Source organism: Oryza sativa, chromosome 12, assembly GCF_034140825.1.
Source record: "Oryza sativa Japonica Group chromosome 12, ASM3414082v1".
NCBI lineage: Eukaryota > Viridiplantae > Streptophyta > Magnoliopsida > Poales > Poaceae > Oryza > Oryza sativa.
Window position 1 is genome coordinate 26,285,763 of NC_089046.1, and position 24,021 is coordinate 26,309,783.

General features: G+C 42.9%; 3 protein-coding genes across 3 annotated transcripts; all 3 read left to right on the forward strand.

Moving 5' to 3' along the window:
• The first annotated feature begins 3,571 nt into the window (after positions 1–3,571).
• LOC4352741 (methylcrotonoyl-CoA carboxylase subunit alpha, mitochondrial-like) lies at positions 3,572–9,131 on the forward strand. Its single transcript, NM_001404739.1, has 16 exons — positions 3,572–4,054; positions 4,538–4,659; positions 4,759–4,906; positions 5,197–5,334; positions 5,445–5,540; positions 5,622–5,681; positions 5,816–5,908; positions 6,317–6,428; positions 6,672–6,776; positions 6,855–6,991; positions 7,328–7,553; positions 7,635–7,798; positions 7,924–8,040; positions 8,138–8,380; positions 8,475–8,570; positions 8,786–9,131. Exons 1-16 carry the CDS (start codon positions 3,716–3,718, stop codon positions 8,801–8,803), a joined length of 2,214 nt encoding a protein of 737 aa, NP_001391668.1. The 5' UTR covers positions 3,572–3,715; the 3' UTR covers positions 8,804–9,131.
• A 1,189-nt stretch (positions 9,132–10,320) lies between these two features.
• LOC4352742 (serine/threonine-protein kinase 52) lies at positions 10,321–13,510 on the forward strand. Its single transcript, XM_015763945.3, has 6 exons — positions 10,321–10,792; positions 11,558–11,679; positions 11,913–12,139; positions 12,224–12,401; positions 12,570–12,713; positions 12,964–13,510. The coding sequence occupies exons 1-6, from the start codon at positions 10,483–10,485 to the stop codon at positions 13,183–13,185; spliced, it is 1,203 nt and encodes a 400-aa protein (XP_015619431.1). The 5' UTR covers positions 10,321–10,482; the 3' UTR covers positions 13,186–13,510.
• A 6,281-nt stretch (positions 13,511–19,791) lies between these two features.
• LOC4352743 (L-type lectin-domain containing receptor kinase IX.1) lies at positions 19,792–23,500 on the forward strand. Its single transcript, XM_066306112.1, has 3 exons — positions 19,792–20,242; positions 20,501–20,827; positions 22,203–23,500. Exons 1-3 carry the CDS (start codon positions 19,792–19,794, stop codon positions 23,498–23,500), a joined length of 2,076 nt encoding a protein of 691 aa, XP_066162209.1.
• The last annotated feature ends 521 nt before the right edge of the window (positions 23,501–24,021 follow it).

A 24,021-nucleotide genomic window follows, 5' to 3' on the forward strand; every position in this document is an offset into this window, starting at 1 on the left:
GGAGAGAGGGAGCACAGTGGAGAGGTGGTTCTGATGGCGGTTGAAGGAAACCGAGTGGAGGCCGGCGTGCGGCGCGGGATGGCGAAGCTGCTGGCACATGTGGTGAGGCGCGGCGATGGCGGGGCAGCGGCGGCGCGCGGCTGGAGATCGCCGGCGAGCGGCGGCGATGGGGATTGGCGTGGAGAGCTCGGTAGAGGGCGTGGGGGACTCGGGAAAACGGTGAAAAAAGAAAAGGAGGCCACGGGGATTGATTTTATAGCTCAAGGGGGCGAGGAGAGGGCCGGGGAGCGGCGGATTTCGAGGGGGAGTGGGGCGGCATCGTGGCGGGTGTGGCGGCTCGGCGTGGCGTCGATTCCCGCGGGGAGAGAGGGGGAGTGGGGCGGGATGTGGTCGCGAGGTGGAAGGGGACTCGGGTCCACGCCGGTTGGGACGAGGGGAGGCGCGGGATCGGTGGAGGGAGTGGGCGACGTGGCCGACGGTTGGAGCTGGCCGGAGGTTGGGGATGACAGGTGGGGCCTCGGGTCCCACCTGTCGGGGAGAGAGAGAGGGGAAAACGGGCGGGAGGTAAAGCAGACTTGAGGGAGAGAGAGAGCCGAGCGAGCCGAGGTAGAAGGCCGGCCCGAGAGGGAGAGAAAAGGGGCGCGCGGGCCGCGGGAGAGAAAGGAGACTTGGGCCGAAAATGGCCCAAAGAGAGGAAGGGGGATTTTAATTGTTTTTCTTTTTATTTTAATTGATGCAATGATCTTTGTGCTATTAAAACTATTTCTCGAGCTCCGAAAATTCACGGAAAATTCCGGAGAGTACATTAGGGCACAAAGAATATTACAAAATATTCCCGGCCAATGATTTTTAAAGGAAAATTTCAAATTCTCCCATTATTTTACTTGATTAAATTGGTTTAACTGTTATTTAATTTCTAGAAAATGCATTATTAAATGATTTTTAATCCCGAACGAAAATCGGGGCGTTACATTAACCTTGCCGCTTAAACCGCGCCGCCTCTCCCCTCCAGCTCCGCGTTGCCGTCAGGACGCCCAAGAGGAGGCCGACGAGCTCGAGGTCCTGCTGCCGGCTCGCGCTGTCGAAGTGTGACTTCTTGGGCTCCATCTCCAACAAGGACGTGTGGGAGGCAGCGGTGACAGAGACCGCATCAGCCGGGACAGCGGTGGCGGCGCCGGCGAGGTCGCGCGTCACCACTTGAGCTCTCTCCTCTTGCGCTTGGTCGAGCACTGAAATGGGTCACGAGAGCAAGAGCTACAGGGCCGAGCAGGCCTGGGGCTGGCTGCCCGTGCTGGTCTCTTGACGGTGGGTCCATGTCTCATGTTTTGACGGTGGAGGCTAACGGGAGTAACAGAAATGCCAGATAGGGAAGAAAAATTTTGAGGGTGTTTGTATAGGGAACTTTTGAAGTTTGGATGCTATAGAGAGAAGAGCAACTTTTTTTATGCTATATATGGAATTTTCTCATTATTGAAAACCTTATGTTCGGGAACCTAGCGTAGGATATAGCCCCCCCTCTTTTTCTTCTAAGGCATTTTCTTAGCTCACATGTTTTTGTCATAGCAAGCAATGTGTTGGCCCCCAAAAAAAGTATTATATATGGAAAACTTTGTACTCCCTCCGTCCCAAAAAAAGACAAACCCTGGTTTCCGTGCTCAACATTTGACCGTCCGTCTTATTTGAAAAAATTATGAAAAAAAAATAAAAAGACAAGTCACGCATAAAATATTAATCATGTTTTATCATCTGACAACAATAAAAATACGAATTATAAAAAAATTTCATATAAGACGGACAATCAAAGTTGGACACGAAAACCTAGGGTTTGCCTTTTTTTTTGAGACGGAGGGAGTACATGACAACTTTATAATGGAAACTTTGTACCTACAAACTTTGTACGCATAAATTTTATGGTGCCAAAACTTTATGTAAAAAGTAATTTTTGAATCGGATTGTAAAAAAAAAAAGTCGAAAAAAAATATCCTTGTGGGCTATGAGCTCCATTTGACTTGGTTGTTCGACAACATAACATTGATTCGGAGTCCACCATCTCCACTATTCCGACATGTATACCAGTTATGTTATGTAAAAGGAAGTGTTTGGGCTAAAGCCTAGGAAATCCACCTCTTGTCTCTATCCCAACTCCAAACCCTAACCGCTCAACATCGCATGCGTAGTTATTGGAATTCACCGAGATCATGAAAGTTCAGAGATGGAGAAGAAGCTCAATGGTGTATGAACCATGAACCAAACCGAGATATCAGGAACTTGTAATATTATATCCTTACTTTCATTCAAATGTCATGTAACAAATCCATTTGTGTGGTATATATAGAATAGCACATAGGTAATACATGGTACTTATAGTCTGAACTATAAACATTTAATGGCTAAATAAGACGTGAAGAAAGATAATGTAACCTTCACACCTCTCTGTAATGTGAGTGCATATATATCCGCTGGGTTATCATTCACATCTAAACTTGTGCATAACTAAAAATAGGAGAAAACACAATTTGACAGTTTAAAAACAATGTGACCTCACACTATTTGGTAATGCGAGAATGTGAGCACACGTCTGTCGGGCTACCACTCACATTTACATCCGTGCATAACAGAAATAGGATAAAATGTAACCTGACAGCTTAAAAAACTAAAAAAAAGGCACTCCATCCTATTTTTGAGTTTTAATATATGACACCGTTATGTAAAAGTATAAGTTAAGATCATAGTATTGATGATAAAACAAGTTAGAATAAAACAAATGATATTTATATAATTGTTGTGTATAAGACGAATAGTCAAATATCACATCCAAAATCAACGGCATTATACATCCAAAATCAGAGGGACTAATGGTTAAAAACCTAAATTAAGTAGGGTCATCAAGCTCAAATTTGATACGCGTAACTCGAAAAATTTCCATCTTCGTCAAGAGTGAGTGTGGACCTGTTTAGTTCGTGAACGAAATTTTTTGGTATGTCACATCGGATATACGAATACACATTTGAAGTATTAAATTTAGACTAATAACAAAGATTCCGTCTGGAAACTGCGAGATGAATTTATTAAGTCTAATTAATCCGTCATTAGCAAATATTAACTGTAGCACCATATTGTCAAATCATGACGTAATTAGGCTTAAAAGATTTGTCTCGCAATTAGACTTAAACCGTATCACAGTAATAAGATTAAAAATGTTTTCACCCGTTGCAACATACAAACATATTTTCCTAGTAAGAAATTATAAATTAAAGATTAGTTTTGAAGACCGTGCCAACTTTAATCAACTTTAATCACGTCTTATAGGATAGAAGGAGTAATATTTATATGATTGTTTTGCATAAGACGAATAGTCCAATATTACATCCAAGAGCGAGTGAGTGAAAGAAAAGGAAGGTACACGCATGGCACGTGGCCTTTAAAAATAGATAAAACGTGACGCGTACAGGTCAGTGAGTCACTCCCTGACAGGTGGGTCCCACTCCAAGTTAGCCAAAAGCCGTACGTACACCCCCCATCCGACGTCGCCGGAGGGAGAGAAGAAGGGAGGGCCGAGGGAGGGAGAGCCGTCGGGAACTCGCTCACTCTCTCACTCTCACTGCCTCACCAACCAGTCACCGCCCTTATCCTTTTTCCCTCTAAGGTCTAAACCACCCCCAATCACGCGGACCCCCATCGCCGCGCGCGCCCACTCCTCCGCGTCGCGTCACCCATGGCCTCCCGCCTCCTCCTCCTCCCCCGCCGCCGCAGCCGCCATGGCGGCGCCAGCCTCCTCCTCGCGCGGCTCCTCTCCTCATCCTCCTCCGAGGCTGGCGGTGGTGGGGCGGTGGAGAAGGTGCTTGTGGCGAACAGGGGGGAGATCGCGTGCAGGGTGATGAGGACGGCGCGGAGGCTCGGGATCCCCACCGTCGCGGTCTACAGCGACGCCGACCGGGGGGCCCTCCACGTGCGCGCCGCCGACGAGGCCGTCCGCCTCGGCCCGCCGCCCGCCAGGGAGAGCTACCTCAACGCCTCCGCCATCGTCGACGCCGCGCTCCGCACCGGCGCCAAGGTTCCGCTCGCCCTCCTCTCCTGCCCCCCACCCTTTCTCCAATCCAACCCCACCTATCCGTTCGTTAGCTGACTGAATTCCGCGGCGGCAACGTTGATGCTAACTGACAGTTGGTAGTATGTGGAATTTTGTGGTTCAGCCAATTGATTGATGGTTGCTAACTGCTAGTAAGTCGCAATGGAGTAGTGTGATGATATGATCACATTTGATTTTGGTACATACTCTACTGCGGAGCTATCATAATTGCTCAGCTCCGGGCATTGCCTAAAAAATGGAGTATGTGAAGTTCTACATGTCTTCTGCTTGATTTATTCAATGGAATCAATGCTGGTTGCTTAGGATCATGTCTTAGTTAGCATCACAACCACAAATAGGTTACTTCTACTTACTTTGTACTGCGGCATTCTAGTATGAGGCGTGCCATGATGGGGATATCGATACTTCTGAATCCTGAAAAAAAATAATATATGTTTGTAATTGTAGGCTATCCACCCAGGATATGGTTTTCTTTCGGAGAGCGCAGATTTCGCGCAGCTCTGTAAAGCCGAGGGGCTTACATTCATTGGACCACCACCATCTGCTATCCGAGACATGGGCGACAAGAGGTAAATATCTTCTTCGTCTGATTTGTGCATATGTTGCCTCCTCTTTTCTTTTCTTTTTTAATAGAACAATGTGTTCTAACGAAGCTATGTGAAAACTAGTGCTTCTAAGAGGATCATGGGTGCTGCTGGTGTACCGCTCGTCCCAGGTTACCATGGGGCTGAACAAGACATTGAGCTGTTAAAACTTGAAGCCAATAAGATTGGGTATCCAGTTTTGATCAAGCCCACACATGGTGGAGGGGGCAAGGTATAGCTGAAATTTCTTTCACAAAGGACATGCTTGTTGTAGCTATCTGCATATGCTTTTTATTTGTTCATTGTTCGTGTTCATTTCCTATTTTCCTGAAAAAAGCTCTCAGTGTAGTTGATTCGAGCATAAACCATTATGGCCAAATGAAGAACATTTTTAGAATTGTATGCTCTATTCTCATGTGCGTGCATGCCCATAATCCATTTAAGAGCGCATTTATAATGTTGCTTGTATGCGCGTTGTTCCCACTTCATCCTGTTTTCTTTTGATCTTTGCATTTTTTGAAGGGGATGAGAATAGTTCAAAGGCCTGAGGACTTTGTGGATTCTGTATTGAGTGCTCAACGAGAAGCCGCAGCATCATTTGGCATAAACACGCTGCTGGTTGAGAAGTATATTACCCAACCCAGACATATAGAAGTCCAGGTAATATTCAAGGATTTCAGTACTGCTTCAGTCATTTTCTAAACATATACTTGCAGTTGCAGTAGCCATCTGCTTTTTTTTTGTGTGTGACACCATTTCAATGGGTGAAGATATTTGGAGATCAACATGGAAATGTGATTCACCTTTATGAGAGAGATTGTAGTCTACAAAGAAGGCACCAAAAGATTATCGAGGAAGCTCCAGCTGTAAGGCTCCATTACCTATGCCCTAGGGTTTGTTTTGAATAAAATAAAACCTCAAGCTTTCCATTTATGTACGCTCTGCAGCCAAATGTGACAGCTCAGTTTCGGTCTCATATTGGTGAAGCTGCTGTATCAGCTGCAAAGGTGACATGCTTGATAATTCTACTGAATATCGTGCTCTGTGATTTTACAGATGAATTTCATTATTCCAGTTTCTGTTCATTATTGTTGTTTATATCTTGTGCACATGGTCACTTATTGGATTCTTTGCGTTGAAGGCAGTTGGTTACTACAGTGCTGGAACAGTGGAGTTTATCGTGGATACTCTTTCCGGAGAATTCTATTTCATGGAAATGAATACTCGGCTCCAGGTACTTTATTTCTGATGATGATCTAAGGTATTTGAATACGTTGCATTTTTTATATGCTGTGCGATCACATGCTGGGTCCATATTGTAAATGTTATCTGAACAATTGACTTTGAGCCTAGGTTTTTGTAAGCTCTACTTGAGATGGGGTTGTATTTTTTGATGCATGCGACTACCTGCCTGAACAAAAGAGATTCTCACCATGAGAAAAATTGCCTAACTTGTGAAACAAAAACTCTCCAAATCTTCAAGTACCAGAAATATAAATCAAGATCTGAAAACTAGCACATATATATATTAGATTTTTTTTCTTTATCTGGATAGCCTGTTAACCGCATTAAGCTTCAGTACAAATTGGATGTGGTCATCTCAAATATTAAAATACTTTACATGGTGAATCGATATTTGAAGGTTGAACACCCAGTGACCGAGATGATCGTTGGCCAAGATCTTGTTGAGTGGCAAATACGAATTGCAAATGGAGAGTGCCTACCATTATCTCAGGAGCAGGTTCCGTTAAATGGTAATACTTCTTAGGGCAGTCATGATTCATCCAGATGTCTTTATAGATGATTTCTTAGTACCATGTTTTATCTCTTTGTCAGGGCATTGAATTCCTTTTGTTTGCTTTTTGAACAATAACATGGGTGATAAAAAATACTTCTCTTGGTACATGAACTGGTAGATTGGATGTCTAGATGAATGTCAGTTAGTTATTCTAATGTTCTTAGACAATATGGTTAACTATCAGTGTTCATTGATTCAGGACATGCGTTTGAAGCCCGAATATACGCAGAAAATGTGCCAAGGGGATTTCTTCCTGCTACAGGAACCTTACACCACTACAGGCCAGTTCCCTCTACCGCAACAGGTAAATTTAGGAGACACCCTGCAGCATAATTTATTACCAGCTATATATCAGTATGTCATTTGACGTATTCTTTATTAGTAAGAGTTGAAACTGGAGTTGAAGAAGGAGATACTGTCAGCATGCATTATGATCCCATGATAGCCAAACTTGTGGTTTGGGGTGAAAGTCGCAATGCTGCGCTAGTCAAGCTAAAGAACAGCCTGTCAAACTTTCAGGTATATAAACCCCCACATTTACTCAAATTTGATTGAATATGATGTAGTTTTCCTAATCATCGGGGGTGGTTTCTTGTCCTATGCCCTTGGTCCTGTGCCAACTTACTTCAACAAGCTTAGTTATTGGCTTTAGTAATTTTGTTTACCAACCATAGAAAACTCAATGGTATATGTTAAAAATTGGTGTACCTTTTTTTGTTGTTACTTATTAAATGCCCCCTACCTTGGAGATAATCAATTGCGAAGAAATGGTTTATTGAACTTCGAAATGAAGAATCTTTATCTGATCATTTTGATAGTTCACTGCTTGTCATATTGTGGTTAATGGATAAACAGATTGCAGGTTTGCCGACCAATGTTGGTTTCCTCCAAGAACTCGCAGGTCATAGTGCCTTTGAAAAAGGCCTAGTCGATACACATTTCATTGAACGCTATCAAAATGATCTTCTGAGTACTTCTACTCAAGCCTTGAGTGGATCACATGAAGCAGAAGAGCTTGGTGCAATTTTGGCTGCTGCCTGCATTTGCAAGAAGGATCATGTTTCCTCTGAAGTGTCACTTCGTATGTTATGTGGCTGTCCTTTAATTTTGTCATGCAACATTTTGCTCGTATGGACTGATAATGACATAATTTTGTTGGCAGATGATAAGAAACTTTCTATGTGGTACGCCCATCCACCTTTCAGGATGCATCATTTTGCCAAGCGTCTAATGGAATTTGAGTTGGATAGAGAACTTGGTGGATCAAGTGATGATCTTCTTAAACTGTCGGTAACATATAGATCTGACGGAACCTACTTCGTTGAGGTGATCTCACACATCCCATATTAGCAGTTCCGATGAATATCCTTGGTTGGCATTGAACAATACACTATTGACTATCCTTGACCAGTTCATGAAGTCCTATTAATGGTGTTTGGACTTGTGACCAGACTGAAGATGGTTCTTCTCCTGGATTGGATGTCAAAGTAGATAGCAGAGGTGACCATGATTTCCGGGTTGATGTTGGTGGGCTGCAAACAGACGTAACTCTAGCATTTTATTCAAAGGTAAATTTGATACTTCACTATGGTGGTAGTGAGCATATTCATCAGTTACTTCTGACTGTAATACCCTCCTTAAATTTCTTTCCTCTGCTTCTTTCAGGACAATTGCAACCATATACACATCTGGCATGGGAAGCATCATCATCATTACAGGCAGACGTTGAGAGCTGAGCAGTCACCTGATGACAGTTCTCAACCTAGCGCTTCCTCTGAGGCGAGGTCACATCCAAAGGGGAGTGTTTTGGCACCAATGGCTGGTCTGGTTGTAAAGGTTTTGCTTAAAGACGGGGCACGGGTGGAGGAAGGTCAGCCTGTCATGGTTATGGAAGCAATGAAGATGGAGGTCTGAATGAATGAACTTGCTGGTGGCACTGGTAATTCATAAAAAAATTGAGAAAACTGTTAAAACTCACTATATTTTTCTCCTCTTTTCTCAGCATGTTGTGAAGGCGCCTTGTGCCGGATATGTGGAAGGGCTGAAGGCTACTGCCGGACAACAAGTTTTTGACTCTAGTGTCCTTTTCACCGTGAAGGTACGTCACAATTATTGATCATATCGTGGAATTTTTCAGTTTGCTCACCTTTGTTACAAGGAGGTATATGCTCAGTGCAAGTTTCACCATCATTAATCTTTTCCCAGCAGAAAACATTCTTGTTGAAAGATTTCCGAACACATTAGAAGATGATATGTTTATGGTTGCTTTTACGCCATTACTCGTCTGAACTCGAAAAAATTTCCCTTTTGCAGGAGAACAAGCCAAATTGAGAAACCCAGGCAGAGATTCACGACCTGTACAGCTCAATTCACAGACGCTTCATAAGTTGGCTGATGATGCTGCCGGCCGTCCAAAAGCAAGCAAATAATAAGCGACAACATCGAGTTCACAACACAAAAGCAAGCAAAAATAAGCAACGGGTTCATCTGTGTGAATAAATTAGTTGACGAGCTCCCAACCCACCCCCTGTTGTTGTTGTCGCAAACCTGAAACTGTACAGTGTACATTACTGCTGTCACATACAGTGACAAAAACAATTAAACCTCATTTGTTCTTCCATTGCCCTGAAAGTTGGAATAACCGTGAAAATTGGAATAATCCCAGTAATGAACGAACTAACCTGACACTGACAGTGAAAACTAAAGCAACTGAGGTCTTGTTTGGCATAGCTCCGGGATCAAAGATTTTTTTGGAGCTGAGTATTTCTAGCTACACAACAAATCCATGGATCATGATAATATTTGGACGAATTATTTTATTCATATTTTTAATAAAATATAAAATTTGCAAGCACTATATTTTAACTTACAAACTTCAGATCTAGGATTTGGGATCTTGGAGTTGTGAATTTGTGATAAACATAACCTGAATTTGTGTAAAACGGGGCCGCAAGTAGTCTTGTTCCAGCCCATGTGAAACAGACCGTACATAGGGGTCGTAATAACAAGTACAACCTTTTGACATACAAAATCTAACGGCGGGTTAAAAATGAGATGTGCTAAAATTTAGTAGATTTTTTAGGGCTTGTTCACTTTGATGCTATTTTTAACCTTACCAAATTTGGGTAAAGTTGCCAAAAAAAGTGGCTATATTTAGTTTGCTGCCAAATTTTGGTACTATATAAGAAATTCTGCCAATGCCAAAATTTTGGCAACTATGCCAAAATTTTGGTAATGCCAAAATTTGGTAAGATTTTTTTGGCATCAAAGTGAATAGGCCCTTAGCTAATAAAAATACAATTTTGCTATATATTTGTCGACAAATTTTCCACCAAAAATTTGACAGATGTCGTAGTGTAATTACACTGTAACTATAATGTAACTTGTACGTAACTTTCAAAAATATCTCCGTAACATGTTATTTCGGTAAAATAGAGGTTGTGGGAACAAATTCTTTCACATATACGTGTGTTGTGATTGTTTTTTCTTCCTCACCAAAATAAATCCTGTAATAGATCTAACGATTCAAAATTACATGAAACTTACATATAAGTTACACTGTAGTTACATGCAAATTACAGTGTAATTACATACAAATTACAGTGTAATTACACTACAATTGTACTATAATTACATTTGTCAAATTTTTAGGAGAAAATTTGTCGACAAATATATAGGTGGTCACATAAAAATATTTAAGAGCTGAGATGGGTTGTAAAAGGGCCCATGGGCCCTGGCCCATTACCACCACCCATGCTTGCCGGGCTTCCGGCCCACCTACGTAAGCCCCACCACGCCGCCACCGCCACCACCGCAACCGTCTCCGCTTCCTCCTCCTCCTCCCCGTCGTGTTCGCGCGCGACTTCCGTGACCCACCTCCGCCGCCTCTCGACTCCTCCACTCTATATCTCGAGCCCTAGAAAAACCCTAGCTCCAGCCACTATCTCCACTAGCCTACGTCCAAGGTCGTCTTCGTCGTCGTCTCCGTCTCGAGCGGCCGGGCGCGATCGATGGCGTCGAGCTGCACCATGGTGCCGGCGGATTTGGTGGAGGAGAAGGCGGCGGCGGCGGCGGTGGAGGAGGATGCGGGGAGTTACCTGCGCGCCGACCAGGTGGATCTCATGAGCCTGGACTTCGAGATCGAGGAGAGGATGGCCGACAGGTTCCGCAAGCTCAACAGCGGCGGCGTGGAGCGCGGCGACGAGGGGCCCAAGGCCGCGTGGGAGATCGACCTCTCCAAGCTGGAGATCGGCCACGTCGTCGAGCACGGCGACCACGGCACGCTCTTCCGCGGGAAGTACTACAGCCAGGACGTCGCAGGTAGAGGAGGATCTCATTCTCATCGATCGATCGATCCCATCCTCTTTGTTAAACCCTAAACCTCTGCATGCTGCATACTAATTGCATACGGTGTTTTGGGCTGATTGAGTCGATAGAACCTTTGTTATCCATATATGCATGTTCTGATCTGGTAGATGAGATTGTGTGATGTTGTTTTCTTTTAATAGTTCGTTACACCATGCTACTATCTTTAATTGGAATTGGGATCCCATGGCCGTGTTCTTTTTAGAACGGTTCTGCCATGAACATTCTTAAATTCGACGGGGAGTTGTTTCATGTTGCATTGATATAGGTTGGAAGTTGGAAGTTGGAAACCTATATGTGGATAAACCAATAATGTTTTTGTATGGTGGTCTATGATCGACGTCGAACATCCTTGAATTCAACAGAAAATCGCTTCATGAAAACAATTAACTCCAATGGTTAGGTTCTCAAATTTTCGTCGTTGTTGAGACCCTTTGCTATATATGAAAGCCGTATGAATGGTAGTGTCATGTATTTCAGTTTTGGTTATCAATCCTACCACGTTTTATATATGTATTTAGATTAAACGAATGAGAACCATGTGCATGGATTTGAGTTACTTGCACAGTATTATATAATTTTATCATGTTTTTACATATTTATTAAAAAAGAAATTAGTGATCATAATCTTATTTGGAGATCTTGACGATGTTGAAGATGACATGTTTTATTGCTACCAGAGGAAGTAGCTAATCTACTTCTTTCTAATGGTATGTGTAGTGAAACTGTTGGATTGGGGCGCAGAGGGCGATTCATCTGAAGACCAAATAGCTCATTTTAGAACATCACTTAAGGAGGTGGTTGCTGTTTGGCATGAGTTCAACCATCCGAATATCACAAAGGTGATCATCTCTCTGTTCCTAGTTGCAGCAATCCAATCCATACTGTGATTTTCTTTGCAATGGCATTGGCATTGTCAGCTGTGCAGAACTAAGATACTGTTATCCATTCGTGCACCTGCTCTTTACATGTAATTAGGTGATATTATATGCCTTCTAAGGGATTTCGTTGTTTTGATTCTTTTGATCCGTTGCAAAATTGTTAAAATAGTGCTGCTCTGTTTTATTTCTTGAAGTTCATCGGCGCATCGATGGGTACAACAAACCTTAATATTCCAAAAGATATTCCAGACCACAGTTCCAGGAAGGGTGCACGCACTGATCTGCCTGACAGAGCATGCTGTGTTGTGGTAGAATATCTCACTGGGGGCACATTGAAACAGCATCTCATAAAGCATTACAGGAAGAACAAGAAGCTTCTATATGAAGAGGTGGTTCGGCTTGCATTGGATTTGGCCAGAGGGTAATTCAGCAAGTTCGCTATGCTTCTCTCTCTTCTGAATCTGACGTTTATTAAGCGTTCGTTCCATCGTATCTCTTGTTTCAGATTGAGCTTCCTGCACTCAAAAAAGATTGTGCATCGGGATGTCAAAAGTGAGAACATGCTACTTGACCCACAGCTGAACCTTAAGATTGCTGATTTTGGTGTTGCTCGTCTCGTTGAGGCTCAGGATCCCAAGGATTTGACACGCACGACTGGAACACTTGGTTACATGGCCCCAGAGGTAATTATACACAACTCACAACCCAGATTTTACAGTATCCTCTCCTGTATTCTGTGAATTCCTTTCTCCACGTCAAATTCAAAAATTTCTTAGATAACGTGTCAACACCATGATTATTGCATTTAAAATGATTCTCTCTTAATTATTTGAAACTCCATCATACTTCAGGTGCTTGATGGAAAGCCATACAACAGAAAGTGCGATGTTTACAGTTTCGGCATCTGCCTATGGGAGACATACTGCTGTGATATGCCCTATGGACCCTACTCAGACCTCAGCTTTGCAGACTTCTCATCGTTTGTTGTCCATAAGGTATCATCAAGCAAACTTGTCTCACCTCATTTCGTCATATGATCATTTGCGTTCTTTTGGTCAGACTTTGCGAAGAAACTCTGGATCATAGTAGTTTCTCCTATACCCTGCATTGCCTCATATGATCATTTGTGTTCTTTTGGTCAGAATTTGCGAAGAATCAACAAAACTACTCTTGGATCACAGTAGTTTCTCCTATACCCTGCATTTCATCATATTTGATCATTTATGTTTGTGTTGTTTTGGACAGAATTTGCGACCGGAGATCCCGGACTGCTGCCCGAGCGCAATGGCGAGCATCATGCGGAGATGCTGGGACGCCAACCCGGAGGTCCGGCCCGAGATGGAGGAGGTGGTGCGCCTCCTCGAGTCCCTGGACACGAGCAATGGCGGCGGCATGTTGCTGGAGAAGAAGAAGAAGAAGCATCCCGGCGGTGGATGCTTCTGCTTCTTCGTACCCCGCGCCGCGTAGGAACCATCCATTCACGTCAATGCTTCCATCTTAATCAGAATCATGTGCTCCTCTTCCTGTGTAAACTTGATTAGGCAGTTTAGGAGTATTATTGTTGGATCCTGGCACCAACAAAAAGCAAGCGTCACGTCAGTGTGTTTAGTTGTCTTTGTTTTTTTTTCTTCTTCCACGAGATAGATGAGAATTAGATTAGCTACGGTTTCCTTGCTTTGAGATATTAGCATTGAAGCAAGGATTGGTAATTTGGATCCATGAATGGTGTTGGGATATTGGCATTAAAGCAAGGATTGGTGAGTTGGATCCATGAAAGGTATTGGTTGATTGATTTCCACGTGGAATATTTTAGCTTAGTACTCCCTTCATTTCCTATTACATTTTGACTATTTTTTTTAACTCGTAACCTTTAAGCTTAACTAAATTTATATGAAAAAACATAGCAATATTTTCAACCCAAAGTAGCATTTTATTAGTTCGCCGCAGCCACAACTTTGCTCTTTTCTAAGCCTGTTACAAATTACAATGCATGGGTATTTTAATATTAATTAAATTTATTAAAACTAAATTATTGTTGTAGATGTTGTTAAATTTTTTGGTAATTTTACTATTCTTGGAAAGTACCGAGAGATACTACATTTCTAGTGTAAAATTAGGTACATCCAGGTACAAATTAGGTACCTTCAACTTCTAGGTATAAGGTATCTCGAGATATCAAAATTTTTATTGTAAAATCTTGGTACATCTACATACTTTCTCAAGTATCATAAAATTTCTCTAAATTTTTTTTATAGAGTTAATCAAACTTAGAGATGTTTGACTAAAAGTTTCAAGGTTTAGTGGCGATTGGTTTTGTTATAACAAATGGTTATTTTATATCTCCTTTTTTTTTAAGATCGGGAAAGATTGCATTCAAGTTCGTTTTGTAATCCATTGACATGAACGACTTGGCAAAAGCTCCCATGACCTGGCAAAGGCTAAACTGAAGGGGTTCGGATAATTAGTTTCCGACCCCCACACACCCAGATGAACTATACTCAACATGTCAATTGATCCTCTTACTCTGCATCTGCATCTCCAGAAAAATCAAGAACGCAATGCTATGTAGCTGCTGCTGCTGTGTGCTGTGTGCGCCTTGAAACAGCTGTGTTTAACTGCATGCTGAAGCATTCTAGCTATCTCATTCATTTCAGAAGTTATGTACAGATCAATGTACTGAAGAACCTGCTAACTGAAGCTTCAGTCAGATTTCAGAACTCTGTTCGTAATTAGTTTATTGTGCTGTTCTTCCTTTGCCGCCATTGCCCTAGTAAGCCAAAATTCAAGGCTAAAGAGAAGGGTAGAAAGAAAAGCAACCTAAAAAAGTATCGTGGGCCTGATTGGGCCATGTAATGAGAACGGGCTTGGCGCATGCTTGTAATGAGAGGGAAGGGAGTGAGTGTGCGCCCGTGGAGAGGAGAGAATATAAACTCTTTTAGGTTTCAAAAAAGAATATAAACTCTTTCGTGGCATCTATTTTCGGACATCGAATAGGAACCTGATGGCGAAGGCGGTGGCGGCTCGGTCCGATTGGACGCAAGAGATTATCAAATTGGTTCCTGAGTTCATCCTGTTCTTGAGAGTGTTCTTGAGCTGTTCTTGAGAGTGTTCTTGAGTTGGGAGTTGTAGAGCGTTCGTAACATACATACAGTGATGCCAGTTCCACAATCTTTAGGGAAATATATTAATTTACGTAAAATCTAAATCGAGAGCGCTCTCGATTTAGTCATAATGAGCGACCCTATCATCCAAATCAGCCATGGTCCAGATATGTCTTGAAGAATCTTACTTTACTATAGTACCAATTGATCAAGCAAGTAGAACAAATATTGCTATCATCTATGCTTCAAATAAAATTTTCTCTTAAATTACTCATCCGATTTATAATCCGATTACACCGTTGTGTTCGTAACAATTAAATCTTTACAACAAGATCTTACATGATTATGTTTTAATAAAAATCATAAATTACTTTTATAATATATCTAAATTACTTTTAGATTTCACTAAGTTACTTCTTAAATATATAAAAGTAAATTCAATAAAGTTTTAAAGTAATTAACATATATTATAGAAATTACTTTCTTTTTGTTATAAGTTACTTCTATAATATATGTAAATTACTTTTAGGTTATATTAAATTACTTTTATATGTCTAAAAAGTAACTTAGTGAAATCTAAAAGTAATTTATATTTTTTCATCAAAATATAATCATGTGAGATCTTGTTATAAAGATTTAATTGTTACGAACACAACGGTGTAATCGGATTGTAAATCGGATGAATAGTTTAAGAGAAAATTGTATTTGAAGTGTAGGTGGATAGTGTTTATCATAGATGGAGTGGTAGCTACCACTAGCTATGTAGCCATGTCCATTAATTTGCTCTTTTCACAAATATTCATCATCCTTAATATGGGACGTTGGGAGTAGCTTATATCTATCAAACTTACTTAACTTTCATTTTCAAACTTTAGAATATTTGATTACGAATTATTTTTAAAATATTTATCTTTCAAATATGGTGACTACACGTATATATTAGTCTTAAAAAGTATTTTCATAAAAGTATATATTTGTAACACTTTTATACATATTATAATAAAAAATAATAGTCAAAGTTATTTTTTGGAGACCGTGTCCTTGTCTAAAACGACAAGTATTATCAACCCAGAGGGAGTATTACACTAGGAAAAAGTGCCCCAACTCTGTTCAATCTGGCAAAGAGGAAGAATACACGAATCCATTGCCTGAGTTATTTTCCCAACTTTCCCAACTCACTTCCCTCGTGTTCCGTGCGCACGCTTTTCAAACTGATAAACAATGCATTTTTTACAAAAAGTTTATATACGCAAGTTATTTAAAAAAATCATATTGATACATTTTTGGAAAAAAAAGCTAATATTTAATTAATCACGCACTAATGGATCTCATCGTTTTCCGTGCGCTGGAAATATGTTCCCAACACTATACATATCACCTAACAAAATAATAAAAAGTTAAAAAAAGTAAGATAGATTAATATGAGATATATCATTCCATAAACATTCAAATATGAATTTAACTCCTATAATTTATATTATATATATATATAGTGAGACTATTCTACACCCCCTATAGAATAACTATTCTGTATCCCTCCCCCTACATCCCTCTCCCCTCCGGTCCCGCACCCTACGTCTCCTGTGCGCGCTCCTCCTTTTTTTTTTCTGGCGCCCTCCCCACCCTGCTCGATCTCTCTTCTCCCCTTTTTTTTCCTCCCCTCCCCCCTTTTTCTGGCGCCCTCCCCTCCCTGCTCGATCTCCCTTCTCCCCTCCCCTCCCCTCCCCTTTTTCTTCTAGCGCCTCCCCCACCCTGCTCGATCTCTCTTCTCCCCTTTTTTTTCCTCCCCTCCCCTCCCCTCCCTGCTCGATCTCCCTTGTCCCCTCCCCTCCCCTTTCTCTTGTTTTCTTGGCTTTTTTTCTCTTCCTCTTTTCTCTCATTTTTTTTGGAAATAAACATTTTTTTCTTCTCTTTTCTAGAAAAATTAAAAATAATTTGGTGAATTCAAGATTTGAACACATGAGCTCATGGTTCATGAAAAGCTCTCCTAACCCATTCAACATATGACATTGTGTGATTAGATATCATTATGTTACTATAATTCGGTAGTAACGTTATAGAAGAAGTGAAGTAACATGATACGTTACTGCAAAATTTATAGTCTGTTACTGCACTTCTGGCATGGCTGTAGAAGTGCAGTAACATGATATGTTACTGCAAAACTTGTAGCCTGTTACTGCACTTCTGGCATGACTATTTTTTGACGCCGTTACTGTGGAAATTAGTCATGTTACTACATATTGACTATCGTGTTACTACACCGTTCCTACGAGACGAAAACTGAAAAGAGATAACTCTCTATCTTTAGAGAGCAATCTCTCTCAGATCATATCTTGTTTTTCTAATCCGTTTACACTATAGTGCTCGTAAAAAAGTGCCTAATGATATTAGATCCATCATGACTATTTTTTGACGTCATTACTGCGGAAAGCAGTCGTATTACTACACGTTGACCATCATGTTACTACGCCGTTCCTGCAAAACGAAAACTGAATTACTGTACAAAAGTGGAAGTGTTACTGCATGACAGTTACACGTTACTACATGTTTATGCAGTAACACTATCCAAAAATGCAGTAAGATGCATTGTTACTGAACTTATAGTGTTTCTAGCACTCTTACAGTAACATCGCTATGCGATTGTAGTAACGTACAACAGACATGTAGTAACAAGTAATAGTATAGCATTACTACTTGTGGAGAGTCAAATTACAAAAAGTCAAGCTTTGAAGAACAATATCTCCCAAGTGATGTAAAGTTTTTCAAAACCGTTTACACCATGATGTTAGAAAAAAAGTGCTTATTAAAAGTAGATCCGTCATGACTATATTTCAACTATATTTGAACGTTGTTACTACACATAAGACACAGTGTTACTGCACATTGGTTGTCGTGTTACTGCACGTTCTGTGGGATGAGAGCTGAGAAGAGGTGGGTGGTGGGGGGAGTTAGTAGGCGGGTTTGACCGGTGGGAGGGGGCTTTGACCGGCCTTTTACAGAGGTGGGAGGTGGGTTTTGGGCCTTGGTAAGGAGGGGGAGGTGGGTGTGACCCTTGGGAGGGAGGGGGGTATAGAATAGCTTCTATACCCGGGTGTAGAATAGTTTTTCTATTTTATATATATATATATATATATATATATATATATATATATATATATATATATATATATATATATATATATATATATATATATATATATATATATATATATATATATAATGTTAGTTTAGTTTATTCATACCATCAGAAAAAGACAACTGTATAACATATGCACACAAAAGAAAATTGTTGCCGCCCGGTCAATTTTTTTTATTCATTGTCCCATGGAAAAGGCTGAAATTAAACCCAAATTTTAGCTTTGACGTTTTCCACTCCATTCTTCACAAACAGTGCTCACTGGTTTAATTTCTAAGAAGTGAATGTTTCACCCTATAGCTAGCCAATGACGGCAAAGAAGAAAATAAATTGGGCTATGGATAGAGCCGAATACTACGATCGATTGCAATGTTTCAGAGCCAATATTGTTTCTTCCTCCATTACGTTCCTTCCCTAGGAACATCCGCCACTAATGGCGCGACCTTGGATTGTATAATAATGGCCAATGAACCAATACAAGCCCACTGGATAATGTCTTGAAAGCACACTTCAAAATGGCAGCTAGTAGCCTATTACCATCAGAGAATTTCGTGTATTGCGAGAGCACACAATTCTCCATTAGCAAACCAAACTTATATATACTTTGTAGTATAGCAAAACAGAGTTATTGTGAATTTGTATACGTGTCGAGCAACCCCTACTTTATGTATTGATGAACTGAGTACAATGGTGTGGAGAAATGCTAATATATAACATAGATGGCTATGGACAGTGGCGAAGCCAAAAATTTCTCAAAAGTATGGCATAATTGATGTAATTTTTATAGCTTGTCTCCTTTCTACTGGATTTTTAAGATTTGGAGTGTTTTTTAATAGGTGTTTAGGATCAGGACTTAGGGTTCTAGCCCTAGCTACCCTACTCTTGGTTCCGCCCCTGGGTGGTGACGAGATTGTGATCTTGACGATGTGATCAACGGTTTCCCTTTGCCTTTTGCATTGACTGAATTAGCCGCACACCTACAAATACTCTCCTTTTCCATTTATCTAAATGGCTATTCGTATATTCTTTCCCATATTTATTTTTGAATATTCTCTTTTGTATTTGTATTTATGCTGGAATTCTTAATTTGTTTTTCCATCTCTCGTTTCAAAGGAGGCCTTAATTCCTTTTTCCGGCATTGCCTATAAATTAGTGTGAGCTTTCACTCTTTAGAAAACCTATATACGACAAACAGTTGTGAAGGATGGATGGAAAACGTCAGTGCTAACATTTGTGCTTTTGGTCTCTTTCAGGGGAGGCGAACTAAAAAATTTTCAGCGGCCGGACGGCATGAATAGTTTTGTTTATGTGCAGATGTCATATCAGCATGGTCTTTTTCTAGTGAATAGAAAATTTGATATAAGCCTGATTTATTTATTAAACAATAGTAGAATTTGTAAAGTGGACAAAGTGCAAAACTCCATACTCCTTGGAACTAAACAATACGAGTATGTAGCATACTTCATTGTGGGAGATAAGTGATCTCGTCCATCCGATTTACATTTTTTGGGCTTTAAATAGCTAGATTCATACATAATTATGTATGTGATTCGTATACATGTCTAAATTCATATGTATGTTAGTAAATATATACGGAAAGGATAGAGAGGCCAAAACATCTTATAACGTGGAATGAACCAAAGTAAAGAACTAAGAAGGCTGCAAAATTAATCCAGCTGGTAATGGAGGCAACTAGGCAGGGGAAAATTGGTGACTCCTCCAAATCTTGTCGCCACCTGTACGTGCTCTCACTTATATAGCCAGTACAGTGGCATATCACTTGTACATGAACTTCATTAATTTCCTAAGGTGATCGACATTGGCAATTTGGCATGCATGGCTCGTCGGCGCCACCACCAGCTGCTCGCCGTGCTCCTCGCCGCCGCCGCCGCCGTGGTCGCCGCCGCCGGTGCCCAAGAGGTACCCTACGCGCCGATTTCGAACACAGGCGGGTGCTCGTCGTGGAACAACTTCAGCGTCGGCAGCGGGTACCAGGTTAACCTCTTCAAGCTCCTCGGCAACCTCGCCGCGGGCGGCGCCGCCGCCGGCAGCGGCGGCTTCTACAGCGGCAGCTACGGCGCCCTCTCCGACATGGTGTTCGGCGTCGCCATGTGCTACGTCGACCGGCACTGGACCAAGTGCCGGAGGTGCCTGGACGCGGCGACCTCCGGCGCCGCCGCCTTCTGCCCGTACAGCCGGAGGGTGGACGTCATGTACGACGAGTGCGTGCTCCGCTACTCCGACGAGATCAACCTCTTCTCCTTCGCCGACTCCAGCGGGTGGTACGGTGAGTCGTGATCCAAATTTATTTGCACATAATAAAGGTCAACTTCTGGATCATTATCCTTTTAGAGTTTCCCCATCTTATATATATATATACTTCTCGTAAACCGCCGCTAAACGTTGTAACCTTATCATGATATAGTGAAGATATTTTGCTAGCTGGCGTCTATGGTGGTTTTTTCTCTCCTGCTTTAGAAGGGTTTTCCACGTTAAATGTCGTGTCTTTTGTGATTAATCTTTTTTATCGTTTGTGTCGTGGGAGAACGTCTACGTCGACGACATGGCGAGCATGAACGCGACGCGGTGGGAGGTGTTCACCGGGCTCGCGGCGGAGGTGACGGCGGCGTCGCCGCCAAGAAGCAGGAGTACACGGACTCGCGAGGCGAGTCGCTGACGGTGTACGGGATGGTGCAGTGCGGCCGCGGGTTGCTGCCGGAGGAGTGCAGCAAGTGCCTGAGGCACCAGCTGGGAGAGCTCACCACAGGGCTCCCCAACAACACCGCTGGTATCATCAGGGGTTACAGCTGCTACAGCAGATATGACATGGCTTCCTTCCCAATCCAAATCACCAGCCAGTCTTCTCCCCAAGGTATTTTCCTTTATTTTACCTGATATACCTACCTACTACTCCCACATTTTGTTTGTTTGTTCACTCAAATTTATTTAAGTTTGATCAAGTTTATAGGAAAACGTAACGGCGCATCAGTAGTACTAAATTAGTTTATGTTGGTATATCAAATCGTGCCGTCACACCTGATCACGTTATGTGTAACCTGTAACTACACCCGAGGACATGACGTTGACGTGGGAGAACGGGGCGAGTATAGATAGCCAAATGGGCCGCCCCCGGCACAACCCAGGCACAATCGAGCCTGGGCCGAGATCAGTCGGGCCAACACGTCGGGCCGGGTCGCGCCTACCCACGGGCTGCACGCACAGCACAATAAGTCTTGGGCGTGCTGGGTCGCCCGAAGGCATGAAAGTCCATCGTGCTTCTTCATAGAATAAATGTCTATGTTTAGTTTGTTGCCAAATTTGGTCAAGGGACCACCTATACATTTGGCGATAAATTTTCTCCTAAAAATTTGATAGATATAACTATAGTACAATCGTAGTGTAATTACACTGTAACTTATATGTAATTACACTGTAACTTGCATGTAACTACAGTGTAACTTGTATATAAGTTTCATGTAATTTTGAATCGTTAAATCTATTACAAGATTTGTTTTTGTGAGGAAGAAAAAAATCACAGCACACACATATGTGTAAGGATTTGTTCTCACAACCTCCATTTTACCGAAATAACATATTACAAAGAGATTTTTGAAAGTTACATATAAGTTACACTATAGTTACAGTGTAATTACATGTAAGTTACAGTGTAATTACACTACGATTGTACTGTAATTACATCTGTCAAATTTTTGGGAGAAAATTTGTCGATAAATATATAACAAAATCGTTTGGTCAATATATAATAAATAATGCCAAAATTTTGGCAATATTATTATCTTGCTAAAATTTTGGCTACAATCTGAACAGACCCTAAGTCTATTTTTTCTCCCTCATATCTTTGGGCTTTCTTATATAGATGAAAATAAGTCTATTTTAGCTCCCTCAACTATTTTTCTTGGACTATGCCTGCCGGGCCGGCCCACCGAGCCAAGGCATCGCCCCAGGCACAGCTCAACTGTTGATCCGGGCCGGCACGGGCCCGACATTAGTCGTGTCGTGCCGTGTTTGGGCTAGGCTAAATGGTCATGCCGTGCGCCGGACCGTCAGGTATCGGGTCTTATTGCCATATATAAGGGCGAGCATCTTTAAAGAAAATGGTATTCCCTCCATACTCATTTTAAATTCAAGGTTTTCTCATAGAGAGTTGTGTACATCTCCATTATTTGAGTTTTCAATTACTATATATTATTAGAAAACCTCAATTCAATGTAGTATTCTATATGCAGAAGCAGACGGTGCCTCGGCCGGTTCCCAATGGAGGCTATACATTCGGCGACAAGTGCTCGCCGGCGTGGCTGCCGGCTCCGCCGCGATCTTCCTTTGCCTGAGTCTTTCAGTCTGCTACATTCTTCACCGGCGCCGGCGGGACAGCAAGATCAGGCCGGTCAAGCTACCTTCCTCCTCCCGTGATGAATCCGTGGAACCCGACCTCGAGCACGGCGGCGGGCCGCGGCGCTTCTCCTACGGCGAGCTCGCCGCCGCCACCAACGACTTCTCCGACGACAGGAAGCTCGGAGAAGGTGGCTTCGGCTCCGTCTACCGTGGGTTCTTGGAGGGTCTGAACCTTCACGTCGCCGTCAAGAGGATCTCCCGGAGCTCCCAGCAAGGTTGGAAGGAGTTCGTCTCCGAGGTCAAGATCATCAGCCGCCTCCGCCACCGCAACCTCGTGCTGCTCATCGGCTGGTGCCATGAACCCGCCGCCTCCGCCGCCGGAGGCGACGGCGATGGCGACGGCGGCGGCGACAAACTCTTGCTTGTCTACGAGCTGATGTGCAACGGCAGCGTGGAGAGCCACCTGTACAACCGGGACACGCTGCTGCCATGGCCGGCCAGGTACGAGATCGTGCTCGGCATCGGCTCGGCGCTGCTGTACCTGCACCAGGAGACGGAGCAGCGCGTCGTCCACCGCGACATCAAGCCCAGCAACGTCATGCTCGACGCCTCGTTCAACGCCAAGCTCGGCGACTTCGGCCTCGCGAGGCTCATCGGCGACCGGAGGACGCCGTCGCAGACGACGGCGACGCCGACGACGCGGCTGGCGGGGACGATGGGGTACATGGACCCGGAGTGCATGGTGACCGGCAGGGCCAGCGTGGAGTCGGACGTGTACAGCTTCGGCGTCGCGCTCCTCGAGCTCGCCTGCGGCAGGTGCCCGGTCATGACGCGGCCGGACGGGAGCGCCGTGCACCTGGCGCAGCGGGTGCGGGAGCTGCACGACGCCGGGAGGGTCACCGCCGCCGCCGACGGACGGCTGAACGGAGGGTTCGACGGCGACGAGATGGAGCGCGTGCTGGTGGTCAGGCTGTGGTGCGCGCACCCCGACCGCGGCATGAGGCCGGCCATCAGGCAGGCCGTCAACGTGCTGCGGTTCGACGCACCGCTGCCGAGCCTCCCGCCCCCGGCGAAGATGCCGGCGGCGGCGTACGCGCGGCCGGCGACGGTTGACACGTCCTGTTCCGTCAGGAGCGAGTCTTCTCATGGAGATGATCCCATAGGAGGTACCAAAGGATATCAAACGTTCTAGCGAGTCTACGAGTTAAGATGCAAGCGGGCAAACCCAACACCGTATAAAAGGTCGCTTGTTGGTTTATTTCTCGTGTGTTAGTACAATTTTAGAAGAAGAAAAAGAACTATAAGTGGAATAAACGGAAAAAATTAAAATAAAATCATGCTCGAACACCCCACTTGTATCCCTGTGACTAGAAGTCTGGAACAACTTCTTTCTCTTGACTCCTACCCACATCATTTGTGATTTGAATTTCATCATGCATTGGAACATATATAAAAGTAAATTTCTCAAAATCACTTGGAGTCCAATCTAGAACTTGAATAAGGTGAACCGTATTCACCTTATTGTTGTACGTAGCAAAACCATTCATAAAATCTATTTAGAGAGGCCTGTCGTTTTTGTCTTAACCAGCGACGCCTAAATATGGAGAAAACGTGGAGTCTACAGCATCGTAATCGTACTACATGCATGCATTTTCTTAATAGACATGCATGTATTTTTCCTCTTCAAACAAAGTTTTCTCTTAAATTACTTAT

Excerpts from the sequence above, each read along its gene's own strand:
- LOC4352741 (NM_001404739.1), top strand. The coding sequence starts at position 3,716 with ATGGCCTCCCGCCTCCTCCTCCTCCCCCGCCGCCGCAGCCGCCATGGC. Across the intron at positions 5,682-5,815 it reads CTGCTGTATCAGCTGCAAAG|GCAGTTGGTTACTACAGTGC; the intron begins GTGACATGCTTG and ends TTTGCGTTGAAG. Across the intron at positions 8,381-8,474 it reads TGGAAGCAATGAAGATGGAG|CATGTTGTGAAGGCGCCTTG; the intron begins GTCTGAATGAAT and ends CTCTTTTCTCAG.
- LOC4352742 (XM_015763945.3), top strand. The coding sequence starts at position 10,483 with ATGGCGTCGAGCTGCACCATGGTGCCGGCGGATTTGGTGGAGGAGAAG. Across the intron at positions 11,680-11,912 it reads ACCATCCGAATATCACAAAG|TTCATCGGCGCATCGATGGG; the intron begins GTGATCATCTCT and ends TATTTCTTGAAG. Across the intron at positions 12,140-12,223 it reads GCATTGGATTTGGCCAGAGG|ATTGAGCTTCCTGCACTCAA; the intron begins GTAATTCAGCAA and ends CTCTTGTTTCAG.
- LOC4352743 (XM_066306112.1), top strand. The coding sequence starts at position 19,792 with ATGGCTCGTCGGCGCCACCACCAGCTGCTCGCCGTGCTCCTCGCCGCC. Across the intron at positions 20,243-20,500 it reads CGACTCCAGCGGGTGGTACG|AACGTCTACGTCGACGACAT; the intron begins GTGAGTCGTGAT and ends GTGTCGTGGGAG. Across the intron at positions 20,828-22,202 it reads CAGCCAGTCTTCTCCCCAAG|AAGCAGACGGTGCCTCGGCC; the intron begins GTATTTTCCTTT and ends TTCTATATGCAG.